The 23,467-nt window shown below is 40.5% G+C and overlaps 1 protein-coding gene across 8 annotated transcripts in view; it reads left to right on the top strand.

Annotated features, from left to right (window-relative positions):
* TJP2 (tight junction protein 2) overlaps positions 1-23,467 on the top strand; it is a 123,920-nt gene that overhangs the window by 91,702 nt on the left and 8,751 nt on the right. For all 8 annotated transcript variants that reach the window (XM_068551820.1, XM_068551818.1, XM_068551822.1 and 5 more), the window contains 12 exons: positions 3,582-3,685; positions 4,628-4,781; positions 6,281-6,389; positions 6,496-6,629; positions 8,084-8,150; positions 9,001-9,151; positions 12,708-12,816; positions 14,091-14,301; positions 15,148-15,335; positions 15,974-16,069; positions 16,822-16,901; positions 17,667-17,877. In XM_068551820.1, the coding sequence (XP_068407921.1) occupies positions 3,582-3,685; positions 4,628-4,781; positions 6,281-6,389; positions 6,496-6,629; positions 8,084-8,150; positions 9,001-9,151; positions 12,708-12,816; positions 14,091-14,301; positions 15,148-15,335; positions 15,974-16,069; positions 16,822-16,901; positions 17,667-17,877 (1,614 nt within the window). The remainder of the gene's footprint in view (positions 1-3,581; positions 3,686-4,627; positions 4,782-6,280; positions 6,390-6,495; positions 6,630-8,083; positions 8,151-9,000; positions 9,152-12,707; positions 12,817-14,090; positions 14,302-15,147; positions 15,336-15,973; positions 16,070-16,821; positions 16,902-17,666; positions 17,878-23,467) is intronic.

Genomic DNA, 23,467 nt, shown 5'->3' with positions numbered 1-23,467 from the left:
CTAATCTTGATTGAGTTTTTGCTCTATGCCAGGGCCCTCTGTGGAATAAATACTTTCTTATTTAATCCTCACCAGAAGCCTTTGTGGTAGGTAGGAGACTTCATTCCTCTTTTACAGGTGGGTATAGCAAGGTGCAGAGAGGTTTTTGGTGTGTCCACAGATCAGGCAGGCTCTGGCCCAGGCTGCCCGTCCCATGTTGCATGCCTGGAGCACTTGCATACGCTTAAGCACATCCAGATTCACTAAACCCCTGTGTGGCAGCTGGACAGGCGAGTTGCACTTGCAGTTCAGGTGAGGCTTCTGAAACTCAGAGATGGGAGGTGACTTGCCCACATCTTGAAGCTGGTAAGTAAGTGGTGGAGTTGGAGCTCAAACTTCATCTCTTGGAAATAGATGGTAGGAAACAAGTAGGTGAATGAACAGGGATTTAGAGCCCCATGTTGAGCTATTCCTTGCATTGATTCTTGGCTTCCAACTTTTTGAATTCCTGGTAACATATCTTTTATCTCAGCTTGTTCTCTAATTGTCCTCCTTCCAAGAGGAAAAAAGATGAAGAGTACCCAAGAGTGCAAAGTGAAAGACCTCTTGCTTTTTAGGTTGGGAATTTGCATTTTAAAGAGCCTATCAGATGAGAGGGTTTGTTTTCTTTAGTTCTTCTAGAGGAGCATAAGGAGTTGAGTTATACAATTGGGTACCTATTGAAAGGCTATTGAGGTAACTGCAAGGATGCGAATAATGGGATACCTGGAGCCCAGGTCCAGAAAATAAAGGTGAAAGTTGAGATTGTACTATCTCTGAGGAATGTGCATCTTGGGAGATTTAAGAATTCTAGAAAATCTTTATAACCATGGATAATGACATATTAATTCATCAACCCCCAAGAATTGCAGAGTAAAAACCATTCTGCTTCCAGATTGTGGACTGTAGAGAAGTTTTGAGAAAGATAACTTGACACAAGGCCTCCTTCACAGAGGTCTGATGCATGTCCTGTAGGACTTGCACCCAGATTCTTGAGTTCCCCACTGCAGTGCTTTTCAGTATTTTCCTCCTCCTCTTTCTCCTCTTCCCCTCCTTCCTCTTTCTCCTTCTCTTCCCCCTCCTCCTCCTGCCACAGAAAGAACCACATCTTGCAAATAATCGTGGAGGAACCGATATGTGAAAAACTTGGCCAAGTGTTTCATGGAACGGTACTCACTCTGTGTGATGATTTTTGAGAGGTTCTGTTACATTAAATTAAAAAATACTGGTCACAACTCACTAAATTGATTTCAAGACTCACTCATGAGTTGTGACCCACAATTAAAAGGATGTTTGTCCTAAGAAACTGCCCACATCATGCCTGGTCTTAGTAATACTATTAAGGAACAAAGAGGGCTCATGCCCCTTTGCTGATACGACATTTTACGGCTTCTGGGCCATTTTGCTTTTTAAACTTAGAATTCAGTGTTTGCTTGTTTGTTTTTTCCAAAGTTATACTTTTTATAAGATTTTTTAAGCCACCTTTTGCTAAGATGACACAGTAGTTTAGCTATCACTGGCTAGAGCTGCATAAGAATTAATCTTTAAAAATATCTGGCTGTAGGCAAAACCTACATTTGATTAAGAAAAATAGGATCCATTCACATGGCCAGCTTTTACATGTTTCATGGGCATCAGATAGCCTTGTTGGTAAAAGTCTTAGAAGCTGGCCAACTGACTTTTTTTCCTCATTTGAGAGGTGCCCACAAACATACCAATAGCAACCTATTTGCAATTTTACAGTAAGAGTGCAGTTTTTAAGAGGATGGAGGAATTGTTGACACATGAGAAAGAAGTCATTGCTCAAGTTTGTCTCAGCCTTCTGTCCTGGGCTGTGAGGCTGTTTAACCTGTAAGGAATTGCCATCCCTGAAGAAAATGCTGTCTGTCTTACCTTTATTCTTTCTTGAGTATCAGCTCCCTAAAGGGTGGGGGTGGACCTTAACAGCATTAATCCTTGTGGTAAGATCTGAATCTAACTTACTATAAGTCACTTAAAACTTATCTTTAAATCTACTTCTAAGTGGCAGAAAGTTACTTTATTTTGAACTGATAAGTTTTTTTATTGGAGTATACTTGCTTTACAATGTTGTGTTAGTTTCTGCCGCACAGCGCCATGAATCAGCCGTATGCATACACACATCCCCTCCCTCTTGGACCTCCCTCCCCCCCCCCCCCCCCCCCCCCCGCCCACCATTCCACCCAACTAGGCCATCACAGAGCACCAAGCTGAGCTCCCTGTGCTATACAGCAGGTTCCTACTAGCTATCTGTTTTACACATTGTAGTGTATTTAAGTCAAACGTGATCTCCCAGTTCATCCCACCCTCCCCTTCCCCCACTGTGTCCACACATCCGTTCTCTACGTCTGCCTTTCTATTCCTGCCCTGCAAATAGGTTCATCCGTACCATTTTTCTAGATTCCACAAATATGCGTTAATATACGATACTTATTTTTCTGTTTCTGACTTCTCTGAGTCCATAACAATAATAATAAAATTTGAATGTGCCTCTTTTAAAACCTGCTAGGTTTAGGTAGCTTCCTAAAATAACCAAAATTCATCCTTAAAGTGTGTATTTTTACAAGTTTAATAAGTAAAATCAGAATAGTCTGAATAGTATTTAAAATATTTTAAAATATACATACTTAGTAAATACAGTGGTTTTTCTTGAGAGCAATGCAAAGTCCATAAATCCCCAGAGCTATGCCAGTTTTAGTTGAATACTTTATTTGTTGCTTTGCTGGCTTATTTACCCCTTTTCTTCACACAGTGACATTTTTTCAGTGCCAAATCCCACACAATCTAAATTGTTACAGATAGAGGGTTTGCTATTTGTGGTACCTTCCTGTAGGCAACTGTATTGTCAGTAGAACATGCCTGTTAAGATGTACTGAATTGTTTTTTTTTTCTCCCCAACATTTTGTTTTGAAAAGTGTTAATTTTGTGGCAGATAACTCAAATAGCCTTCACCTAGTTTTACCAATTGTTAACATTTTGCCACATTTGTTTTCTTTCTCCTTTTTTTCCCTTTCTGCCTCCCCCATCTTCCTCCCCTACTGCATCTCTCTGTCTCTAAATGGTGTTTTGGAACCACTTGAAGGTAAATTGCAGGCAACATGACCCTTTACCCCTAAATATTTCAGCAGGTATCTCCCAAGGATAAAAACATTGCCCTTCATAACCATAATGCCATTATCACTCTTCAGAAAGTTAGCATTAATATACCTTTTAATATATTATAGTGCAGTTCATTTTGAAGTTGCTCCAAAATAATGTGATCCACCCCTACCCCCCACCTCTACCCCATGTTGGATTGAGGATCTAGTGAAGTTTCATGCAGTGCATTTGGTTTTTGTGTCTCTTTGAATCTAGAACAGTCCCTCTGCCTCCTTTTGTTTTGTAATGACATCGACTCTTTTGACAAGTGAAGGCCAGTGGGCTTACAGACTGTCTCACATGCAAGATTAATTTTTCATACATATTTTTAAATTATCCTAAAAGCCAGCCTTAGTTTTCTGAACACGTTGATGAAATATGTGTTCGTTTGTGTGTTTGTCTTCTAGAGTATGGTCTCCGGCTCGGGAGTCAGATCTTCATAAAGGAAATGACCGGAACAGGTCTAGCATCTAAAGATGGCAACCTGCATGAAGGAGACATAATTCTCAAGGTGGGTGGAAAAGGGCAGAGAACAGCTGGGTTCATGCTCAGCTTCCTAGTCTGTATTTCCGCGTTCAAGTGCCAACTCAGTGAAACTTGGTTGAGATAGGAGTCAATAATAAGACAAAGCCAGGAAGAGCAGCAGAGAGATCGTTTTTATTAGGAAAACCAGACTTGGAGGTTTGTAATAGTGTAGTGTCAGTTTAAAAAAAAAAATCCTGGGGGTTCCCTGGTGCGGTGGTTAAGAATCCGCCTGCCAATGCAGGGGACATGGGTTCGAGCCCTGGTCTGGGAAGATCCCACATGCCGCAGAGCAACTAAGCCCATGCGCCACAACTACTGAGTCTGCGCTCTAGAGCCTGCAAGCCACAACTACTGAAGCCTGCATGCCTAGAGCCCATGCTCTGCAACAAGAGAAGCCACCGCAATGAGAAGCCCGCGCACCACAACGAAGACCCGACACAGCCAAAAATAAAATAAATTAAATAAAAATAAATTTAAAATAAATTTTAAAAAAAAATCTCAACAAAGTCTTTCTTCTTCCCTATTTATTAAAAGCTTAAGCTCCTGTTCTCTAAACGAAGGAAAGATGAGAGGGCAAGTTGGTGGTATATGAATGCTGAATATTTAATAGTTTTTGTAAACCTCTCTAGTCAGGAAACATGTTCCAGTAGTAAACCAAACCATCGTCTTGAGCTTGGAAGTTAAATAAATTAGCAGAGTAACTTAAGTACACTACAGCTTTCTCAGGCCTGTGTTTGGGTTCCAGGCATGCGGGGTTATATTTAGTTTAAAAGATAATTCATTTTTATTCAGTCAGTCATCCTAAAGCGCACATCTGTTTGAGTAACTGAGCAAAGCCTTTAACTTTTTAGAAGAGGAAAATAAGAATTTTCTGTTTTGCTGTGGGTAGTTGTATTGCATGGAACATTACTGTTCTTCATAAACACAGATAAATGGAACCGTAACTGAGAACATGTCTTTAACGGATGCTCGAAAACTGATAGAAAAGTCAAGAGGAAAACTCCAGCTCGTGGTGTTGAGGGACAGCAAGCAGACGCTCATCAACATCCCCTCATTAAATGACAGCGACTCAGAAATAGAAGGTAAAGAAAGGGGAGGCTGTGAGCTGAGCTGGAGGAGAGAGTAAAACTGTTGCTTCTGCATTGTCATCTCTACTTAGCATAGCCATTCACCGGGAAGTTAAATTTCTAACGGAAGCCTCTCTTTTAAACTTTAATTCCAGGTTTGGTTGTTATTTTTCTTATTACAGGGTCTGTTGAAATTAGGATTCCAGTATGAAATTCTGGTGTACTTGTGAATCCCAGTGGACTCTGATTTAGGCCACTGAAAACAAAACTTGTTAGTAAAAAAATGTATGTAGGAGTGGCTCACAGAACTAACCACATACATTTGTAAATTGCTCATTCTTGTGCTTTATCTTGTGATTTTTTTTTGAAGTGACTATTAATATTTCCAACAAAGAGAAGACAATGTAGAGGATAGTTAAACCTGGTAGACACTATAATAGACTCAATCAGAATGGCTGAATATTGTGGTATTCATTGGTTAGCAATCTGTGTCACCTCTTCTCTTATGAAGCTATAGTCGTTTCTTTATTTTTAATTTGAATATGAATTTTACATAAGATAACATTTATTTATTTGGTCTCTCTTCATTTATTTCCACAGCCAAATCCAACTTCTTGTCCTTCAAAATGGTCTTGTGTCTTCTTAGCCCTTTACTTTTTGGCGGGGTAATTGAAGTATAGTTGACATACAGTACATACGATAACATTTTAACCATGTAAAAATTACCAATAAAAATAAGTAGGCATGCTATTTCCTACTTAACCATCTAGTATTGGCTTTGCGCAGAAAAGTTTAGAAAATATTAAGTTCTAAAGTTTAGAAATGGACTTGTTGATTTTTAAAAGAATTACTTGATAAAACCTTAAAACTTGGCTTAATTTCTGTTATATAAAATGTCTAATCAGGTGGTTACTGCTCTGAATACGGGAAAACAAGTAGAGCACAGGAAATAATCCCAGCGTGCTAGGAGCTTACCGGTTATTTCCTTGTTACTCCAAGTGTACTCCTCAGCCCACTAGCAGCATCGTGTCATCCAGGAGCTTAATGGAATTGCAGAATCTCGGGCCCGGCCCAGAAGAGTTGCATTCTAACAAGATCCCAGGTGTTATGTATGCACATTAAAGTTTGAGAAGCACTGGTCTATGTGCACACTCAAAATGAGTGTGTGTGTGTGTGTACGTGTGTATACACACTAATATAGATTCACACATACACACACACATATATATTTTCCCATCATTGGATTTTTGTCTCTTCAGTGTCAGCTTTGATGGAAAGTATGATGAAAGAGGAACATAAAATTCTGGATTTAGAGCCCTCTTTGTTAATTAATGCCTTTCCTTTCAAACGATCAGATTCTTTTTTTTTTTCAACGAAAGACTATCAGACTAATAGCACATTTACTGCCTGCCCTCTCTTCCGTTTCCTCTGTTTCCTTGCCCAGAGAATAGAATAATTTCTGGCACAGGTCTGAAATGTTTTATTAAGAAGTCTTTTCTTATTTTTGAAATCAGATATCTCAGAAATAGAGTCAAACCGATCATTTTCTCCGGAGGAGAGACGACAGCAGTATTCCGATTATGATTATCATTCCTCGAATGAAAAGCTGAAGGAAAGACCAAAGTAAGATGATGAGTATTTTCCCTTGCACACATCCCTGTGAGTGTACGCACATACGTATTTGCAAATCTGTCACATGATGAGACCATTAACATGATGTGTGCTTAAGTTCAAGAGAGGACACGCATAGCAGATGGTCCAAGATGGGCGCCACACCCGCTCCCTTTAAGTCCACTGGGGATATTGCAGCTGCAGTGAGCACAGAGCCCAGCAAGGAACCCACATACCAAGAGGAAGCCCCAGGTGAGGCTCATTTTAAACAGTCATGTTCAGGTGTCAGTGCTTGGTAATTCCAGAGGGTGGCTGGAGAGAGAGAGAGAAATTATTTTAAAATCATTTTTATATATGGAAGAGGCACTCCTATCTCATTTAATATTGAAAAAAATATAAAGAATAACAGCTCTTTCTGTGTGCCAACAGGTTGGTCACCTTTTGTTATATTTCATTAGTCATGGTCCTTTTGTCTCCCATCCCTGATCCCAACCTGAACTGTTTTCTGCTCACAACACTTCTGACACCAACTGTGTGGGTTTTGTCCTCCGCCCAACTACCAGTTCTCGAATTCTCCAGACACCGACCGGGTGTCCTACAGTTCAATTCAGTTCTGACACTGACTACCCAAGTTCATGCAGACCCCACAGGTTAAGGGCTCAGTCTCACAAGATGCCCCCACTGCAGACGCCAGTCACGAGTCCCGGGTTGCCGCCTTCACTTCCGACCAACCAGCTCTAAACTGGCGGTTCCCATGACCCTCTCCTCAAGTTTGATAATTTGCTAGAATGACTCATAGAACTCAGGAAAGCACCTTATTTACTATTACTTTTTTTTTTTTTTTTTTTTTTTTTACAAATACAAGATACAATTTAGGAACAGCCAAATGGAAGAGATGCATAGGGCAATGTATGGGGAGAGGGTGGAGAGCTTTCCTGCCCTCTCCAGGCACGTCACCCTCCCAGCACCTCAATATTTTCACCCACGCTGAAGCATTCTGAATCCCCTTGTTTATGGTGGCTCTGTCGTGTGCATGGCTTCCTCTTCCTGGTGACCAGCCCCATCCTGAGGCTATCCAGGAGTCATCTCTTTAGAACAAAGGATGCTCCCATCACCCAGGAAATTCCAAGGGATGTAGGACCTCTGTGTCAGGAGCTGGGCTCAAAGACGGAGCGTTAGAGCAAAAGATACTCCTGGCACCCCTTTCACTCCAGAGATTATAGGGACTTTAGGATCTCTGAGGGTGGGGCAGAGACCAAACACATACTTCTAATTATGTCACAGTCACATTTTGTCAAATTTGATTAGTTGAAGTCCTTCTATGTCCCATTTCTGATCTCAACTCCATTCCCTACCCCTGCCCCCAACCCCATAAAATTATCATGATTTAAATGCATAAGTATTTATCCATGGAAAAAAACAGCATTATTACATGGCTTTTAAGTTATTTAAAAAATGCTACCTGCTTGTAAATGTGATTATGCACCTTGCATTTAAAAGGTTCATTTTCTTCTCACTTCTTTTGAGAAATCATTGACACCTACTAATGCCTCAGAATTAAACTTAAGACATTTTTGTTTGACGTGATAACATATTTGTAGCATAGGGTACAGACTTGAATTCTTTGTGAATTTTGTGATCTTCATATTTAGAGACAAGACAAAGCCTGTTAGTCCAGGTTGGTAATGATGTTTTTTAATCCACAGCTCCTCCACCAAAACCAGCCCCAAGAACTGTTCTTCGTCCGAGTCCTGAAGATTTAGCAGTATATGGGTATGTATTTCAGTCTTTCTTGCTTTCCCCCTTTCTTCCTCCACACAGCTCTGTCTCCTTAATGGAAATTTGGAAGAATGGTTCTCTTAAACTATAGATGGTGATTTTGCATATAATCAGCTGCCCTTTAACCAACCCCTATTGCTACTGTTTGTGAGAAAGAGAAATCATTTGTAGGACGAGTAAAATGTGGAAGTGAGTGAATGTTAACTTCGTCTGCTTGTCTGCTTACCTGGCTAGTTTTCCAGATGTTATTCTGAATACTTGAGTTTGCCAGATTAAGAACGCCCAGATGGATGAAGTATTGCTTAAGTATGGTGCCTCTGTAGGGGCTATAGTGACAGGTGATCCTGGCGTGTAGAGGGAGGGGAGAAGTGATACAGTACTCTGCACTTGACAGTGAGAACCCCTGCTTCCGTGGTGTTCAGGGGCAGTGGCCTCTGGTTTAGGATCCTGCTTCCCTGGACCCAGGCTGTGTCTCCATTTGACAGGATCCCTATAGGGTCAGCAGGCTTTCCTTTGAAAGAATCCTGAAGTAGGAATCAGATGGCCTTGATTTTTGCTCTAATCCTGCCCATTATTTGCTTTTAATCTTGAATGAGTTTACTTAAACATTCTCTATTTCTGTTCTTCACTGGTAAAGTGGCCTACTGATATTCATCTCACAGCCCCAAGGAAAATAAAATTATAGATTATATGAGAAAAATGAGAGAGAGCTTTTAAAAGGGTAAATCACTCTATAGATAGAATAAATTAAATTGCTCACTGCTAATGTTGGTTTCCCTTTACCCTGCCCCCCCCCAAAAAAAAAATCTCCCATCTTTCTTTCCTGAAACGGAACCCATTGCAGCCCCAGTACCAAAATGGTGAGGTTCAAGAAGGGAGACAACGTGGGCCTCCGGTTGGCCGGTGGCAATGATGTCGGGATATTTGTGGCCGGCATTCAAGAGGGTACCTCAGCGGAGCAAGAAGGTCTTCAAGAAGGGGACCAGATTCTGAAGGTAGGAAATCCCAGCCCTGTTTCTAAATGTTAGTGGGAAAGAGTGGGGTTTTCTGGAGGGTCTTACATAAGGGACAGGAAAGTGGTCCAGCTTGTGAAAATAGACCGACTGCAGGTTTGTTGCTGCCAAGCATCAGGTCTCTGTTTCCTTCGAATGGGTCCTGTCTCCTCAGTCCTGGAACCCAAGACTCATCCCTATGTCTGTGGGACTTTATAGTGTTCAAGACCCTCACAAAGATTTTTATTAGTTTGATTAACAAAAAAATTGAGACTTCAACTAAAGGCCTAGGTGGAAGAGCTTTCAAAAGATCTTGCTAATGGTTGGTTTTTAGTTGTTTCCCCTGCTTGATTGTCACTTTTCAGGCCGTGTGCTGTAACTGAACAAAGGTGGGTATTGGCATCAGATCATCTGATTTGAATCCTGTCCCAGCTTCATATTAGTCTGTGGCCTTGGCTTCGCCTCTGAGACTCGGGTTTCTGTATCCCTTCAATGGGGATAAGCATACCTGCCTCGCAGGCACCCTGGAAACATTAGAACAGATGATACTCGCAAGGCGCCCAGCAGAGTTCTTGGTACAGAGTAGGAAGGTCAGTGTCTGTTCTTTATCCTGTTGGAAACTAACGAGTTGCTGCCACTCAGTGTGTTACTTACATCTAAAATTGTCCAGGAAGGAGAATCCCTGGTTAATCAAATATTGGTACTTTTCAATTTACTATATATATGTTTGTATAATCTATTGGTTTAAAAAAACGATAACCAACTCATCTTTGACATTTTATCATGTATTTTCCACCGACTTCAGAATTAACTTCAAGAACACTGAGTACCTTGTGACTATAAAAATACAGAATGCTGGGGAATTGTCTACACCAGAATTTCTGCTTCTGTAAACTTGCATTTCTTATGCATACTAGGGGGTCTGGTAAGAGCATCTAGCCTCAAAGGAGAGTGGAGAAAAGCAGAATTCCCAAAGGAAGCAGGCAGAGCACAAAAAGAGGTGGTCCTTTTCCTTCTTGGCCCTTGGCCTCATGGTGGTAGTTCAGCTTTCATTTCTGGAGCCGATGAAGAGCAGACCTTGACCATGAGCTTTGCTGAAGCTTTCCAGTGACATTCTAGACCCTCTTTGGCTCTGGACAGGATCCTAGAAGACTAAGTGAACCCCAGGGTACCACATGATCCTAGGAAATACTACTTACCAAGTGCTACCGATAAGAACCCCATTTGAGCGCCAGCTCATACCAATTTACTTGTGGGCTGATGCCAAAGAAGAAGAAGCGTGTTTCCTAACTGATGTGGGACCGTAGGAAGTCAGGTAGGAATTTGGAAGCTTTTGCTCACGAAGGTTCAAGGATGACATATTTTTGTACCCTGGGGGGAAAAGGATTTTCAGAATTTTCATGAAAAAAAATAGTAAATTCACTTAAGGGCTTGACAGACCTCTCTAAGTCGTTAAAGATGAGGAGAGTCACTTCCATGTGTAAAAGTCGTGATACACAATGTTTTCTACTTGAGAAAGTGACTTGTTTCCTGTTATCACCTTGGTGACAAGGAAGAAACTGTGGGAACCAGCTTCTTTTGCAGTAGTCTCATCTGGAGGTCAGGCAGTAGATGGTCCTTATTCTTGGGTGTGTGGAAATTTTCTGTTGACTACAAAATGAGCCCTCAATTCTTCAAAGGGGTGAAAAAGATTGAGCTCACCTACTGGGGCAGAGAAGTTGCGACACAGCCTTAGCGTAGCTGATACAGAATGCTCTTCAGGCTCACAGCAGACACAGCTAGAGCGTGTAGACTACTAAATAGATAATGAAAGAAGATATTTATCGGGGAGGGCTGTACAACCTAACCAAAGTGCTGTCCTGGCCTTTTTTCCTTTAATTTGTTTCAGCACTCCTTTTCATGGTCAAATTGAATATATCAGGGTACAATGTACATACACTAAGCACTTCGCTCTGCTGTGGGTTTTTTAAGTGCAGCTCTTCCTTTTGTAAAGGTGACAGCTTGACATGTGGAACGAAAAAGTGAGTGTGCTGTGGCGAAATATGTGCCTTGTAAATAACAGAAGTACACATGCTTTAGTGCTTGGCTTACCTATCTCTTTGCTTATTTTTTTACCTGGTATGATTGTCATTTCTCTTTCAGAAACTATTAGAGGAAGGGAAAGAGAAAAAAAAGCTAAGTTTGGTTATTAACCATGTGGATTTTAGCTACCATGTGTTGCTTTAATTTTGACCATTATAGTTTTTGGCTTGACAGAAGGTCAGTCTCTGAACAGAGATGGACAGAGGGACCTCCAAGGTCTTCCCCCATGCCCTGTGGCCCTATCTTACTTAAATAAACAAATACAGGCATGTACAGTGCATATAAAAACATACACGTGGCCACATATAGACACAGACGTAGATCTGCAGATGGTGCGCAAGAAAGGATTAATTACCAAAGCGTGAATATCCCTAATTCAGGGACAGAGAGATGGGAATGAGCTGTCTTAAATGCAATAAATATTGTTTCAATGGAAAAGTTAACGTGATTGGTTTAGTAAATCACTCTATTTTAAAAGCACCAAGTAAATTTTAATCTCATCTCTATTTTCACTTAATGGTAAATTCCAACCTTAATTAAATTAGACTCAATTAATGATTTTTTTTTCAGTAGTAAGGCATTACTCTTTGATTAAAGGATTCTACAAGTCCTCAGTGACTGAAGAAAATATTTCAGAGGAATTCTGTATCTTCACTTCTGTAATACATTATTAAAATATTAGGTACTTTAAAATCATTTTTACATTTTACTTAATTGTGTAATTATTCTGTTTTAAAGTGGTTTTCAAGGTACAGGACAAAGATGTCAAAATGTCTTTTTCTTTGTACCACTTTTCAATTTTACTTGCTTTCTAACTTGTCTTCTGAGAGCTATTTACAGTGTACCCTACTCAGTGGGGAATAAATGTGAGCTTCTTGCCCATTATGTATCAGAAGCTTAAACCTAAAAGCCTATAGATTAGGCTAATGGTCTGCCACATAAGACTAATGTTCTTCAATTTCAGGTGCTAGAAGCTGTAAGAGAAAGGTGGATTTGGTCAGAATCCTTATTTGCAGACTTTTATTTGAATCAATTTGAAAAGTATTAATGCCTTAAGCTGGGCCAGCATGCTCATTTACCATAGACCCCACCACTCCTTATTGCATTACAGTTATTGGATTTGTAATTGTAATAATTGTACAGTTACCTTCCTGGCCACCTCTACAGGAGATTCAAAGAAGAGAGGGAAGCGGACACAACTACAAGAAATTCTAACCTGATCCAGTGTTGAGTCCTTGGTGGAATGGCGTAGTCCTAAGGGGTGGGCAGTGTGGGGAGGCAGGAGGGTATGCTGGTGCCCCCAGCCCAGGCCGGGTGCTAGGAGTCCCTGAGTAGGGCACTAAGGACCTCTTTACATCTGAGGTTTGCTCTGGGCAGGCCCTGATGAAAACAAACAGATCAAAAGCAGGTGGCACCTTTTTGAAAACAACTTCTTATTTCTTCTTGGTTTGTTTTTTCTGTTTGCCCCTCCTATCAGGTGAACACACAGGATTTCAGAGGGCTCGTTCGGGAGGATGCCGTTCTCTACCTGTTAGAAATCCCCAAAGGTGAAATGGTGACCATTTTAGCGCAGAGCCGAGCTGATGGTGAGCAAGTTTGGTTATGAGTTTAGTGGGCGGTAGGAGAGGGAGGTAGCTTGGGAGCACAATAGGAAAATCTGGGTATTAAAAATTCGAAGTGGATCCTGACACCTGATCTCTAGGTCATAGGTATGTGGAAAGAATTCGGGTACCATTTAACTTTCTATACACATGTTTTCTGTGCACCTACTGAAAGAATTTCACTAGTTGTGTGATTTTGGAGTAAAACTGCTTTTCTGGACAGAGATCCATCCTTAATTACTGCCTGAAGTTATTATTGAGTTTTTCCATGACAGATGGAAAGGGCCACACCTGCTGGTCAGCTCTAATGTTAACCCGTATCAGTCTGACAAGTTGCTTCACCTTTCCAAGCTTTATTGTTCTCATCTGTAAAATGGGGGTTAATAGAATCTTCTTGTCTGCTTCAACTAATACAGTTGATTGACAACTGTATTAGGGTTCTCCAGAAAAATGGAACCAATAGGATGTGTATGTGTGTGTGTGTGTACATATATATATCTTTCTATACATAGAAAGAGAGAGACAGAGACAGAGAGAGAGACAGGCAGACAGAGAAAGGGAGAAAGTGAGCTATTTATTGATATTGTGAGGAATTGGCTCACATGATTATGGAGCCTGGCAAGTTCCAAGATCTTCAGGGTGAGTTGGTGAGCTGGAGACCCGAAGAGAGCCAATGGTTTAGTTCCAGTCTAAGTCCAAAGGCCTGAGAACCAGGAGAACCAATGGTGTAGTTGCTGTCCAAAGGCGGACTGGCTCAAGATCCAGGAGGAGCCAGTGTATCTGTTTGAGTCTGAAGGCAGGAGAAAAACTGATGTCCCACTTTGAAAGCAAGAAGAGTTCATTTTTCTCTTACTCGGGGGACGGTTTACCTTTTTGTTCTGTTCAAGCCTTCAATGGACTGGCTGAAGCCCACCCAAATCAGGGAGGGCAATTGGCTTTACTCAGTCTGCCCAAGTTAAATGTTAATCTCATCCAGAAACACCCTCATAGATACACCTAGAATAATATTTGACCAAATGTCTGGGCACCCCATGGCCCAGTCAAGTCGATGCATAAAATTAACCATCACAGCAACTCGTGAACTTACTTACTTGTCCTTCTTCCTATTTGAACTATGGTTCACGTGGGGCCTGTGTGCTGAGTTCACTAAATGCAAAGAAAGTAAAGAGGGTGATCAGAGTTCAGAGAGCTGATAACCCTTCCAGAAAAGACCTCTGGCCAAGCTGAGTACCACATGCAATGATGCTTTTGTCTTTCAGTGTATAGAGACATACTGGCTTGTGGCAGAGGGGATTCGTTTTTTATAAGAAGCCACTTTGAATGTGAGAAAGAAACTCCACAGAGCCTGGCCTTCACCAGAGGGGAGGTCTTCCGTGTGGTAGATACGCTGTACGATGGGAAACTGGGCCACTGGCTGGCCGTGAGGATCGGAAATGAATTGGAGAAAGGCTTAATCCCCAACAAAAGCAGGTATCTGAGACTGCACACTCCCACGCAACCCCTTTAAGCCTTCCCCCCACAAGTAAACAACACCTCCCCCCCAAAGAAAGCCCCATATGACTTCATCATTTGTCATCACGACCTCTCCCATCATCCATTTCTTGTGTATGAGGAGACCTTGGAGATATTGCAGGTTTGGTTCCAGACCACCGCAATGAAACGAATATCGCAGTGAAGCAAGTCACACAAATTTTTTGGTTTACCAGCGCATACAGAAGTTATGTTTATATTTTACTGCAGTCTATTAAGTGTACAATAGCATTATGTCTAAAAAAAAAAATGTACATACCCTAATTAAAAATTCTTTATTGCCAAAAAATGCTAACCATCATCTGAACCTTCAGTTAGTCATAGTGTTTTTGCTGGTGGAGGCTTTGAAATTTTGAGAGAATTCCCAAACTATGACACAGAGGCACAAAGCGAGCAAATGCTGTTGGGTAAATGGTACCGATAGACTTGCTCGATGCAGAGTTGCCACAAATCTTTAATTTGTAAAAAAACCGCAATATCTGCAAAGCACAATAAAGCAAAGTACAGTAAGACAGGGTGTGTCTGTATATCAGCCTAAACAGAACAAGCCACGTCATCATGTTCATTACTGAGCTATTTCTGCTGGATTTTATGTGCACCTAGCCTTTCTCTGCCTCCATCCAGAAGAGAAAGGCCCTGTGTTTCTCACCACGTGAAACTTGCTCATTGTCAAGCTGCACCTCTAATCTAAGTCCATGAGTGACATTGACTGGATTTGATTAGTGACCCACACATTTGCGCATTTCCTGGCTTTAGAGCTTTACTTCCCCTGGTTTCTTCTCTCAGAGCAGAACAAATGGCCAGCGTTCAGACTGCACAGAGAGACAGCACTGGGGACAGGGCAGACTTCTGGAGGATGCGCGGCCAGAGATCGGGCATGAAGAAGAACCTACGGAAGAGTCGGGAAGACCTGACGGCCGCTGTGTCGGTCAGCACCAAGTTCCCGGCTTACGAGAGGGTTTTGCTTCGAGAAGGTGTGGAAGCCAAGTGGGCCAGAAAATAATCCGACTGGGCTCAGAGCCTGTTTTTCTTTGTTTTTTAACTTTAATGGTCACATTCCAACTTACCTGTATCACTTAGGCCAAGCCAGCTTACAGAGTTGGAATCATGTTTAAACATGAAATAAGACTTACCAAAAAGTGAGCTGTGCAAACTCATAGTTCTACAATCTCAGTTATTTTTTTTTAATACTACCATTCAAAAGTTTTTATATATTCCGTAGAGCAAAGCTTATCTTTAGTAATAGTGGGAGGAGTGAACTATAATAAAAGAGGGAGCTCTTTTATTTTTCAGAAAAGAGCTAGTCTGAATTGGAGGTGGGAGAACACACAGTTTCTTTCATTTAGTTGTGTTATCAATATATAAAATACTTTTGCTTCTTATCTTAACAGCTAAGGACATGTAGGTGTCTTCATGGCTTTTTTTCTTAATTGAAGTATAGTTGCTGTACAATATTATATGTTACAAGTGTACAATATAGTGAGTCACAATTTTTAAAGGTTATACTTCATTTGTAGTTATTATAAGATATTGGCTATATTCCCCATGTTGTACAATATATCCTTTAGCTTATTTTATACCTAATTTCATGGCTTTTCTTATCTCATTTCAGCTGGTTTCAAGAGACCTGTGGTCTTATTTGGCCCCATAGCAGATATAGCCCTGGAGATGTTGGCAAATGAGTTGCCTGACCTGTTCCAAACTGCTAGTAAGTCTGTCAGTGATATTTTTTTTCTCCACCAATTTTTATTTTGAAAGATATCTAACAGAGAGAAAAAATAATTAACACCCACATACCCTTCACCTGGGGTCACTGTCAACAGGTAACGTTTTGCCATCTACACTCTTTCCCCCATAGACACACACATGCACACACACAGGCGCACACACAAATTTTTATAATTTCTGCTGCACTGTTTGAAAGTTTAAGTTGCAGGCATTATAACACTTCCTACCTCTGTGAATCTCCCAATTCTCCTCTTATACAACCACAATACCATTATCACAGCCAAGAAATTTAACACTGATACAATAATTTTATTTAGTATATAGTCCTTTATTCAGATTTTCTTCAGTTATCCCAATTATGTCTTTCATAGCTTGTTGCTACTGTTTTTTTTTTTAATTCAGAATGCAACCAAGGAGCATGCAGTACATTTGATTTTTATGTCTTTCTGGTCTCCTGCTTTTTCTAAATTAGTTTGTAACGTGATATTTTGAACAGTCCAAGCCATTTGTCTCATAGGATGTTCCCTGTTGGCCTGGCCTGTTTCCCCTGGTTAGATTTTGGTTAAACAGGTAGTGTGGGTCCTTCCCATTGCCTCTCATTAGGAGACAGCGAATGTCAGCTGTCCCGTCCTTGCTGATGCTAGGTTGGTGTACTTGGTTGTCACTGGTTTCTAAAATTTTATTCAGTCCCTCCCCCTCCCTTTTTTTTTTTTTTTTTTTTTGCTTTTGCAGAAACGGAACCAAGAGACGCGGGATCTGAGAAATCCAGCGGGGTGGTGCGGTTAAATACCGTGAGGCAAATTATTGAACAGGTGAGGAAATTCACCAGAAGGCCATGCTGTCAGAAAGAATTGGGTCATGGATTGCTGCAGTCTTTTCAAGAATAGAATATATATATATATATATATATATTTTTTTTTTTTTTTTTTTTTTTTTTGGCTGCATTGGGTCTTTGTTGCTGCACGCGGGCTTTTCTCTAGTTGCGGCAAGCGGGGGCTACTCTTCGTTGCGGTGCGCGGGCTTCTCATTGCGGTGGCTTCTCTTGTTGGGGAGCACGGGCTCTAGGCATGCGGGCTCAGTAGTTGTGGCCCACAGGCTCTAGAGCGCAGGCTCAGCAGCTGTGGCTCACGGGCTTAGTTGCTCTGCTGCATGTGGGATCTTCCCGGACCAGGGATCGAACCCGTGTCCCCTGCACTGGCAGGCGGATTCTTAACCACTGCACCACCAGGGAAGCCCAGAATCTATATTTTTAATAATTATTAACTGTTAATGATAAAAGCTGAATATAAACATAAGCTGTTTCAGTGTGTGGAAACCAGCTGACGTTCTGTGGCACTGATATGTTGGTTCTCTCTGAGTTCTAAGCATTATACCAAATAACCTGTTAATTCATTTTCTCAGAAGTTCTCATAGATTGGTAATATTAAAGTGGAGGGAAGCATTTTCTGCTTTTTGATTTAAATTGGTACATTTTATCTGATGCAGCCTTTACTTATCAATACAAACTCTTTGATGCTATTTGGCTTTACATATCCATTCACATACCCATTTATGTAACTTTTTCCCATTTCTAACAGGAAAAGCATGCGCTCCTGGATGTGACTCCTAAAGCCGTGGACCTGTTGAATTATACTCAGTGGTTCCCGATTGTGATTTTTTTCAACCCAGACTCTAGACAAGGTGTCAAAACCATGAGACAGAGGTTGAATCCATCATCCAACAAAAGTTCTCGGAAGCTATTCGACCAGGCCAACAAGCTTAAAAAAACTTGTGCACATCTTTTCACAGGTAAGTGAAATACAGAATGTAGTCTCTTTGCTCAAGAGTGAGAAACAGAGAATTGTAGAATGGAAGGAATAGGAAAATAATCAGAATGGAGAATAGTAATCTGAAATTCTATTCATGACTCCTTGAAAAGTCGCTAATCCTGTAAAGTGAGTATACTAGACTCATGGCATTTGTACATTTAGCTTTGTAATTTTGACTGTTTGAAAATGATCGTAAAGACCCATAATACACAATACCTGGTCATTTTGATGAGGCTCAAATTTTGGGGTGGGACTACAAAGCTAGAGATTAAGCCTGGTGTAGCACCAAGTACCCATATCTGTTATGGATTGTGTCATTGTTCTCTGCTTACCATCCATGCGTGCGCTGACTTACAAGGTGATCAGAACGTGGTTTCATTATTTTTAAATGTCCTTGAAATAGAAACTTGAACACTCCGGATATTAGGTGATATTAAGGATTTATTACTCCTATTTTTAAGGTGAAAATGATATTGTGATTATGGGTTTTTTTAAGAGTTCTTATTTTTTAGGCATATATGCTAAATAAAATATTTATGGATGACCTAATATCATGTCTGGGATTTGCTTAAATAATCTTAAGTGGGACTATAGGCCAGACTGGCCAAGAGTTGATAGTTGTTGGGTGATGTGTACGTGGGAGTTTGTTAAACTGTTCTCTCCACTTTTGTGTATGTCTACAACTTTCCAGAATTTTTAAAAATATTTATTTATTTATTTGGTTGCACTGGGTCTTAGTTGCGGCTCATGGGCTCCTTAGTTGCAGCTCCAAGCCTCCTTAGTTGCGGCGCATGGGCTCTTTGGTTACAGCAGGTGGGCTCCTTAGTTGTGGCATGCATGTGGGATCTAGTTCCCTGACCAGGGATCAAAACCGGGCCCCCTGCATTGGCAGTGCGGAGTCTTATCCACTGTGCCACGAGGGAAGTCCCATAGAATATTTTTTAAAGTTCCTGAAATGAAGACCTACTGCCTACTGCTACTGTTATTCATGAAAGTAAAATGATTTAAGAATGTGACCTATTTTAGTAACTGAATATATGCACTATCTATGAAAATGACTAGTTCTGTGAATGTGGTATAATTAAGGGTCTAACAGGGTGGCATGAAGTTTTTGGTCATGCAGTTTTGTGGGAGCAACGTGAGGAGACTGTGTGGATGTAATTAATATCCTTAGGGTAATGATAACTCTTTTGAGTTCAGTGCCAGTCATCACCAACCTGTGTCATTTTTAGCTTATCTGACGCTGGGAAGGGAAGGGGAGGGGGTGAATGAATGATGAATGTCCACATTAGACCCTATTTTACTCTTACTGGCTTTTCTTGTTAAAGAGTGAGATGCACTACTTACCACTATGGTGAAGTACTCTAACTGAGAGGTAGGTAATCCAGCCAAATGCAAAGAAGGGAATGGTGTGTCATAAACTGGGTTTTTGTGAATGTAGCGTCTTAAGAGCTTGTGCTTTTGGTATGTTCATATATAATCTTTCCTCTGTTGTTTTTACTACTACTACTATAATTATTATCATCATTACTATTTGTATTATAGCAATGGCTAACAGTGGTACAGACTTCCATGTGCACTGTCTTATTAGGCCATAGGAAAGGCCAGGTGATTTCCACAAGGTCACGCATCAGTGTATGTCTATGTCTAAGCCCAGGCTAACACTGTGGTGTCTCTGACTGTGGGTCCAATGTTCTATATACTTTACAGCACAGACGTATTATCCTAATGCTGAAAGGGGTCATACCGTGCTGTTCCTCCATTTAATAGATAATTTGCCCATTGAACTGAGGTCCATATGATTGCGACTAAGCTAATCAGGAAGTTGAAGGTTTCGGGATAACTAAAGTTGGAGGCTGTGACACTGTGAGTGTCCAGTTTCATCTAGAACTTTGAGGTGATCCACTCTCAGCATAGGCTGGCAGGCTTCCGTGTGGAATTATTTGGTCATCAGGATGGAAGGAGCAGGGTGCCAGGTAACTTATCAAAAGGCCCCGGTTGTCTATGAGATGGCCTTTCGCAGCAATCTTCCAGGCTTCTAAGTTTAACTCTTGAGAGCTGTGTGAATGGCCCCACTGAGCGCTTTCTATGCCTCGTGTCCCACTCAGCCTGGCCAGGCTGTGATTTGATTGTGTGCACCATGGCCAAAATCCAAGGTTTTTTTATTATTCTGAATTTATGTCATCTTAATGAATTAACGATTGGGAAAAATAGAGCCACTATGACGAACAGTAATTCACAATCAAGGCTTATGTTGCAGGTGGTCTCACCAGGCTCAATATCCTTCTTTTTTCCTTGTTGCACAGTAACAAGAAAATCTTGTTTCCTGCAGGTGATTATTTAATTATGACGGTATGAAAATGGCTCTCCTTGAAGTTACTGTGTAGTAAACATGATTGAGTAGAAGAACTGAAGACTTGTAAACTGTTAGTGTGTTGGTAAATTGTTAGTATTTCAGATGTAGGACAAATCAGGGCTTAGTATGATAATAATAGTGGTTACAGGAAAAGCTAACATTGCTAGTGCTTGTTGATTTACCTTTTTTGTACTGATATACTTATTGTTATGTCTTGGTCATTTTTGAAAGGTATAATTTGTTTTATAAATTATTTGGTCTTTTGTTTTTTTACATATGTCCATTACTATTTTTACAATATAATAAATGCCTTTTACCTAAAAAATAAAAACTAAAAAAATTAAAATAAAGTGGCTCTTCTTGCAGACTCAAGATACTTCTTAGTTAAGTGGAGATGACCAGGGAAACTTCATTCTAAGATTTGCCCAAAAGCAAATTAACTTGTCAATGTAAATTAAAATATTAGGCTGCCCAACCCTCCCCCCTCATTTAAAAAATTTTCTTGTAGAATACATTTGCATGCACATGTTGCAAAAATTATTTTTTAAAACCTAAAGTTTAAGTTACATGCTTTCTTGGAATTTCTGAAGCACTCAGTTCATGGTTTAAATACCACGGAAATGGAATTGTGGATTTAGAGACCCACACAGGGCCACCCTTTGTATGAAACTGTGGGATTTTTAAAGTACCAAAGGATAGCACTTTTATCAGTTTTCTCAGATTTCATTAATGTGAAATTTGTATAATTCAGTCCTGAGACTTTGGAAATGCTAAACAAATGCTATTTATTAGTGATACTATTTTACGCTTTTTAAAAATCTTTAAACGTTGCATATTGTAAAAGAAATTTTCTATGCCATAATATAGTGTTTGAGAAAGCCTAGGGAGAGGAGTGAATCATGTACTAGTCAAAAGTACCCAAAACGCAGGAGGCAATTCTTGGTTTCCCAAGGACATGTAGGGACTCTGAGGGCCACAGGAAGCAGACGGAAGTTGCCACACTCCCTGGCCGGGCACTTCAGCTGATGCTTGTCCATTTAGAGAGGGTCCCTGCCACATGAACAGCTTTACTGAAATTTAATTTATATACCCTATAATTCACCCACTTAAACTGTACAATTTAGTAGTTTTTGGTATATTCAGAGATGTATAGCCCTCAGTTCCATCAATTTTAGAACTTTTCCATCACCCAGAAGAGAAACTTCATACCCATTGCAGCCACTCCCGATTTCTCCCCACCCCTCCAGCCTCACGTGTCACCTTTTGCTGTTGCTCTCCATGCTCCCCAACCTCCTTGGGTGGAGAAGGAGAAGGAGCACCGAGTGCACTCATGCGGGGGCTGGGAAGGGACGCCCGTAGAATCCCAGGACTCCCAGCCGAGATGGAGGCTGAGTGAAGCTCCTTTCAGTATTTCACTTTCTGGCGTTCTATCCAAGGGAACATGGGTCTAGTCCAGCGGTTGGGAACAACAGGGATTAACCAGTATTGCTTGTAGTCAAAGAATCTGAAAAAGTTAAGGAGCACAAGCCAATAGTGAACCAAAGGAACTTGATTCCAAGTGAAGGGAAGCATCATAGCTGTGCACCCACCTGTTAAAGAGAGGTCACGTGCATGAGTTGGATGTTACCAACTTAGTTGGAAATTACCTTTTTATGGGGCTTAGGAAATTAGTTACTGTGAAGGTCTTTTTTTTTTTTTTTCATATACTTGACTCAATGTGGGTTCAATAAGAGGTTTCTGACTTTTTTCATTTTATCAGGGGGCATGAACATATTTTCTGCGTTTCACAAATGCCCCTTTTAACTTTAGGTTTTCCTCATGATAAATACAAACTGTACTCATCTCAGATAGCTCCAACATAAAGCTTTAAAAGGCAGCTGAATGTTCTGTATACACTTAGTGCAAATCACTCATTTTGTCTATAGGGTGCCCGATCTCACTTCTGTTACCAAGAGGACAATAATCTTTTTAAAATACCATGATAAGGATACAAAAGTCCAAGGAATCAAGGTTAATTTTCCTTGAGTTGTCCAAGGTATCAGTTTATTCTAATGCTGTAAATAATTAATAACCAAGGAAACTGTAAGCTCATTCAGGATTTTCCAAGGTCAGTGTTAGGACTCTTTAAATGAAAGAACGCTATACGTTACTAGGAAGAAAACCTGAAGCATAATTGCTTATGAAATTTGCTTACTGGTTCTTTTTGGCTCTTTACAAAGAATTATGCAGACTTCAGGATAGGTGGGACAGGCTGCCGAACAACTTTTATCAACAAGTTCCAATTTTCTTTTGGGTGCCACGTAATGCAATACCCCTTAGTAACAGGCCATGGTGGTATAGTTTTTAAAAATCCTAATTTACCTTCAGTTTGTTCATTTTAGGCCCAATTTTGATCATCTGGTTTATCCCCATTAGGTCCATAAATATATATTGCTGAAGAACGAATCACATGTGTTTTACTTGGTTGGTATTTTATACCGGTGCTCTAAATTCATGTTTGTCATGCCGTGGCTAAGACCATAGACTCTAAAAGCAAACTTCTGAGTTTGCATCCAGGCTTTTCCACTGGCTTGGTGCGAGGCCTTGGGCTAGTTACTTTCACTACTGTGCTTCAGTTTCTCACCTGTAAAACAGGGATGATAGCAATACCCACCTTGTGAGGTTTGTTTAAGCATGAAATGAGCTAATCCGTGTAAGGTATTTGGAAAGCTGCTTGGCCAGTCATAGTAAGTGCCATTACATAAGATATACTTTGTTCTGAATAGAAAATGTATGTTCCGTAAATACACACCTGTACAGTTTGGCTAATCTATGTCTATATTCTAAAATGTTTAATCCTATCAAAATGATATTCATTTAAATGTTATCTTTAGTTTTTTATTGGAGATAACATGTACCTTGGTATATGTTTTTCTCACTTATAATGTTCCTGTCTATGTATTGATCTTTAAAATACAGCACATTTATATTTGGTTCAAATGTGTTATCTTTGCCCCTGAAAACACACTGTTTAAAAACATATTTGGGAGTTTCCTGGTAGTCTAGTGGTTAGTATTTGGCGCTTTCACTGCCGTGGCCTGGCTTCAGTCCCTGGTTGGGGAACTGAGATCCTGCAAGCCGTATGGCGTGGCCAAAATAAAAACAACAAACTTTTTAGAGGTAGCTTTTCTGAAAAATAGACATTCTTTAAAGAAATTAATCCATTTTTAGCTTT

Source organism: Eschrichtius robustus, chromosome 10, assembly GCF_028021215.1.
Source record: "Eschrichtius robustus isolate mEscRob2 chromosome 10, mEscRob2.pri, whole genome shotgun sequence".
In the NCBI taxonomy this organism is placed as follows: domain Eukaryota; kingdom Metazoa; phylum Chordata; class Mammalia; order Artiodactyla; family Eschrichtiidae; genus Eschrichtius; species Eschrichtius robustus.
Note: the sequence above shows the minus strand (reverse complement) of the source record. Positions and strands in the feature narration are given on the sequence as shown.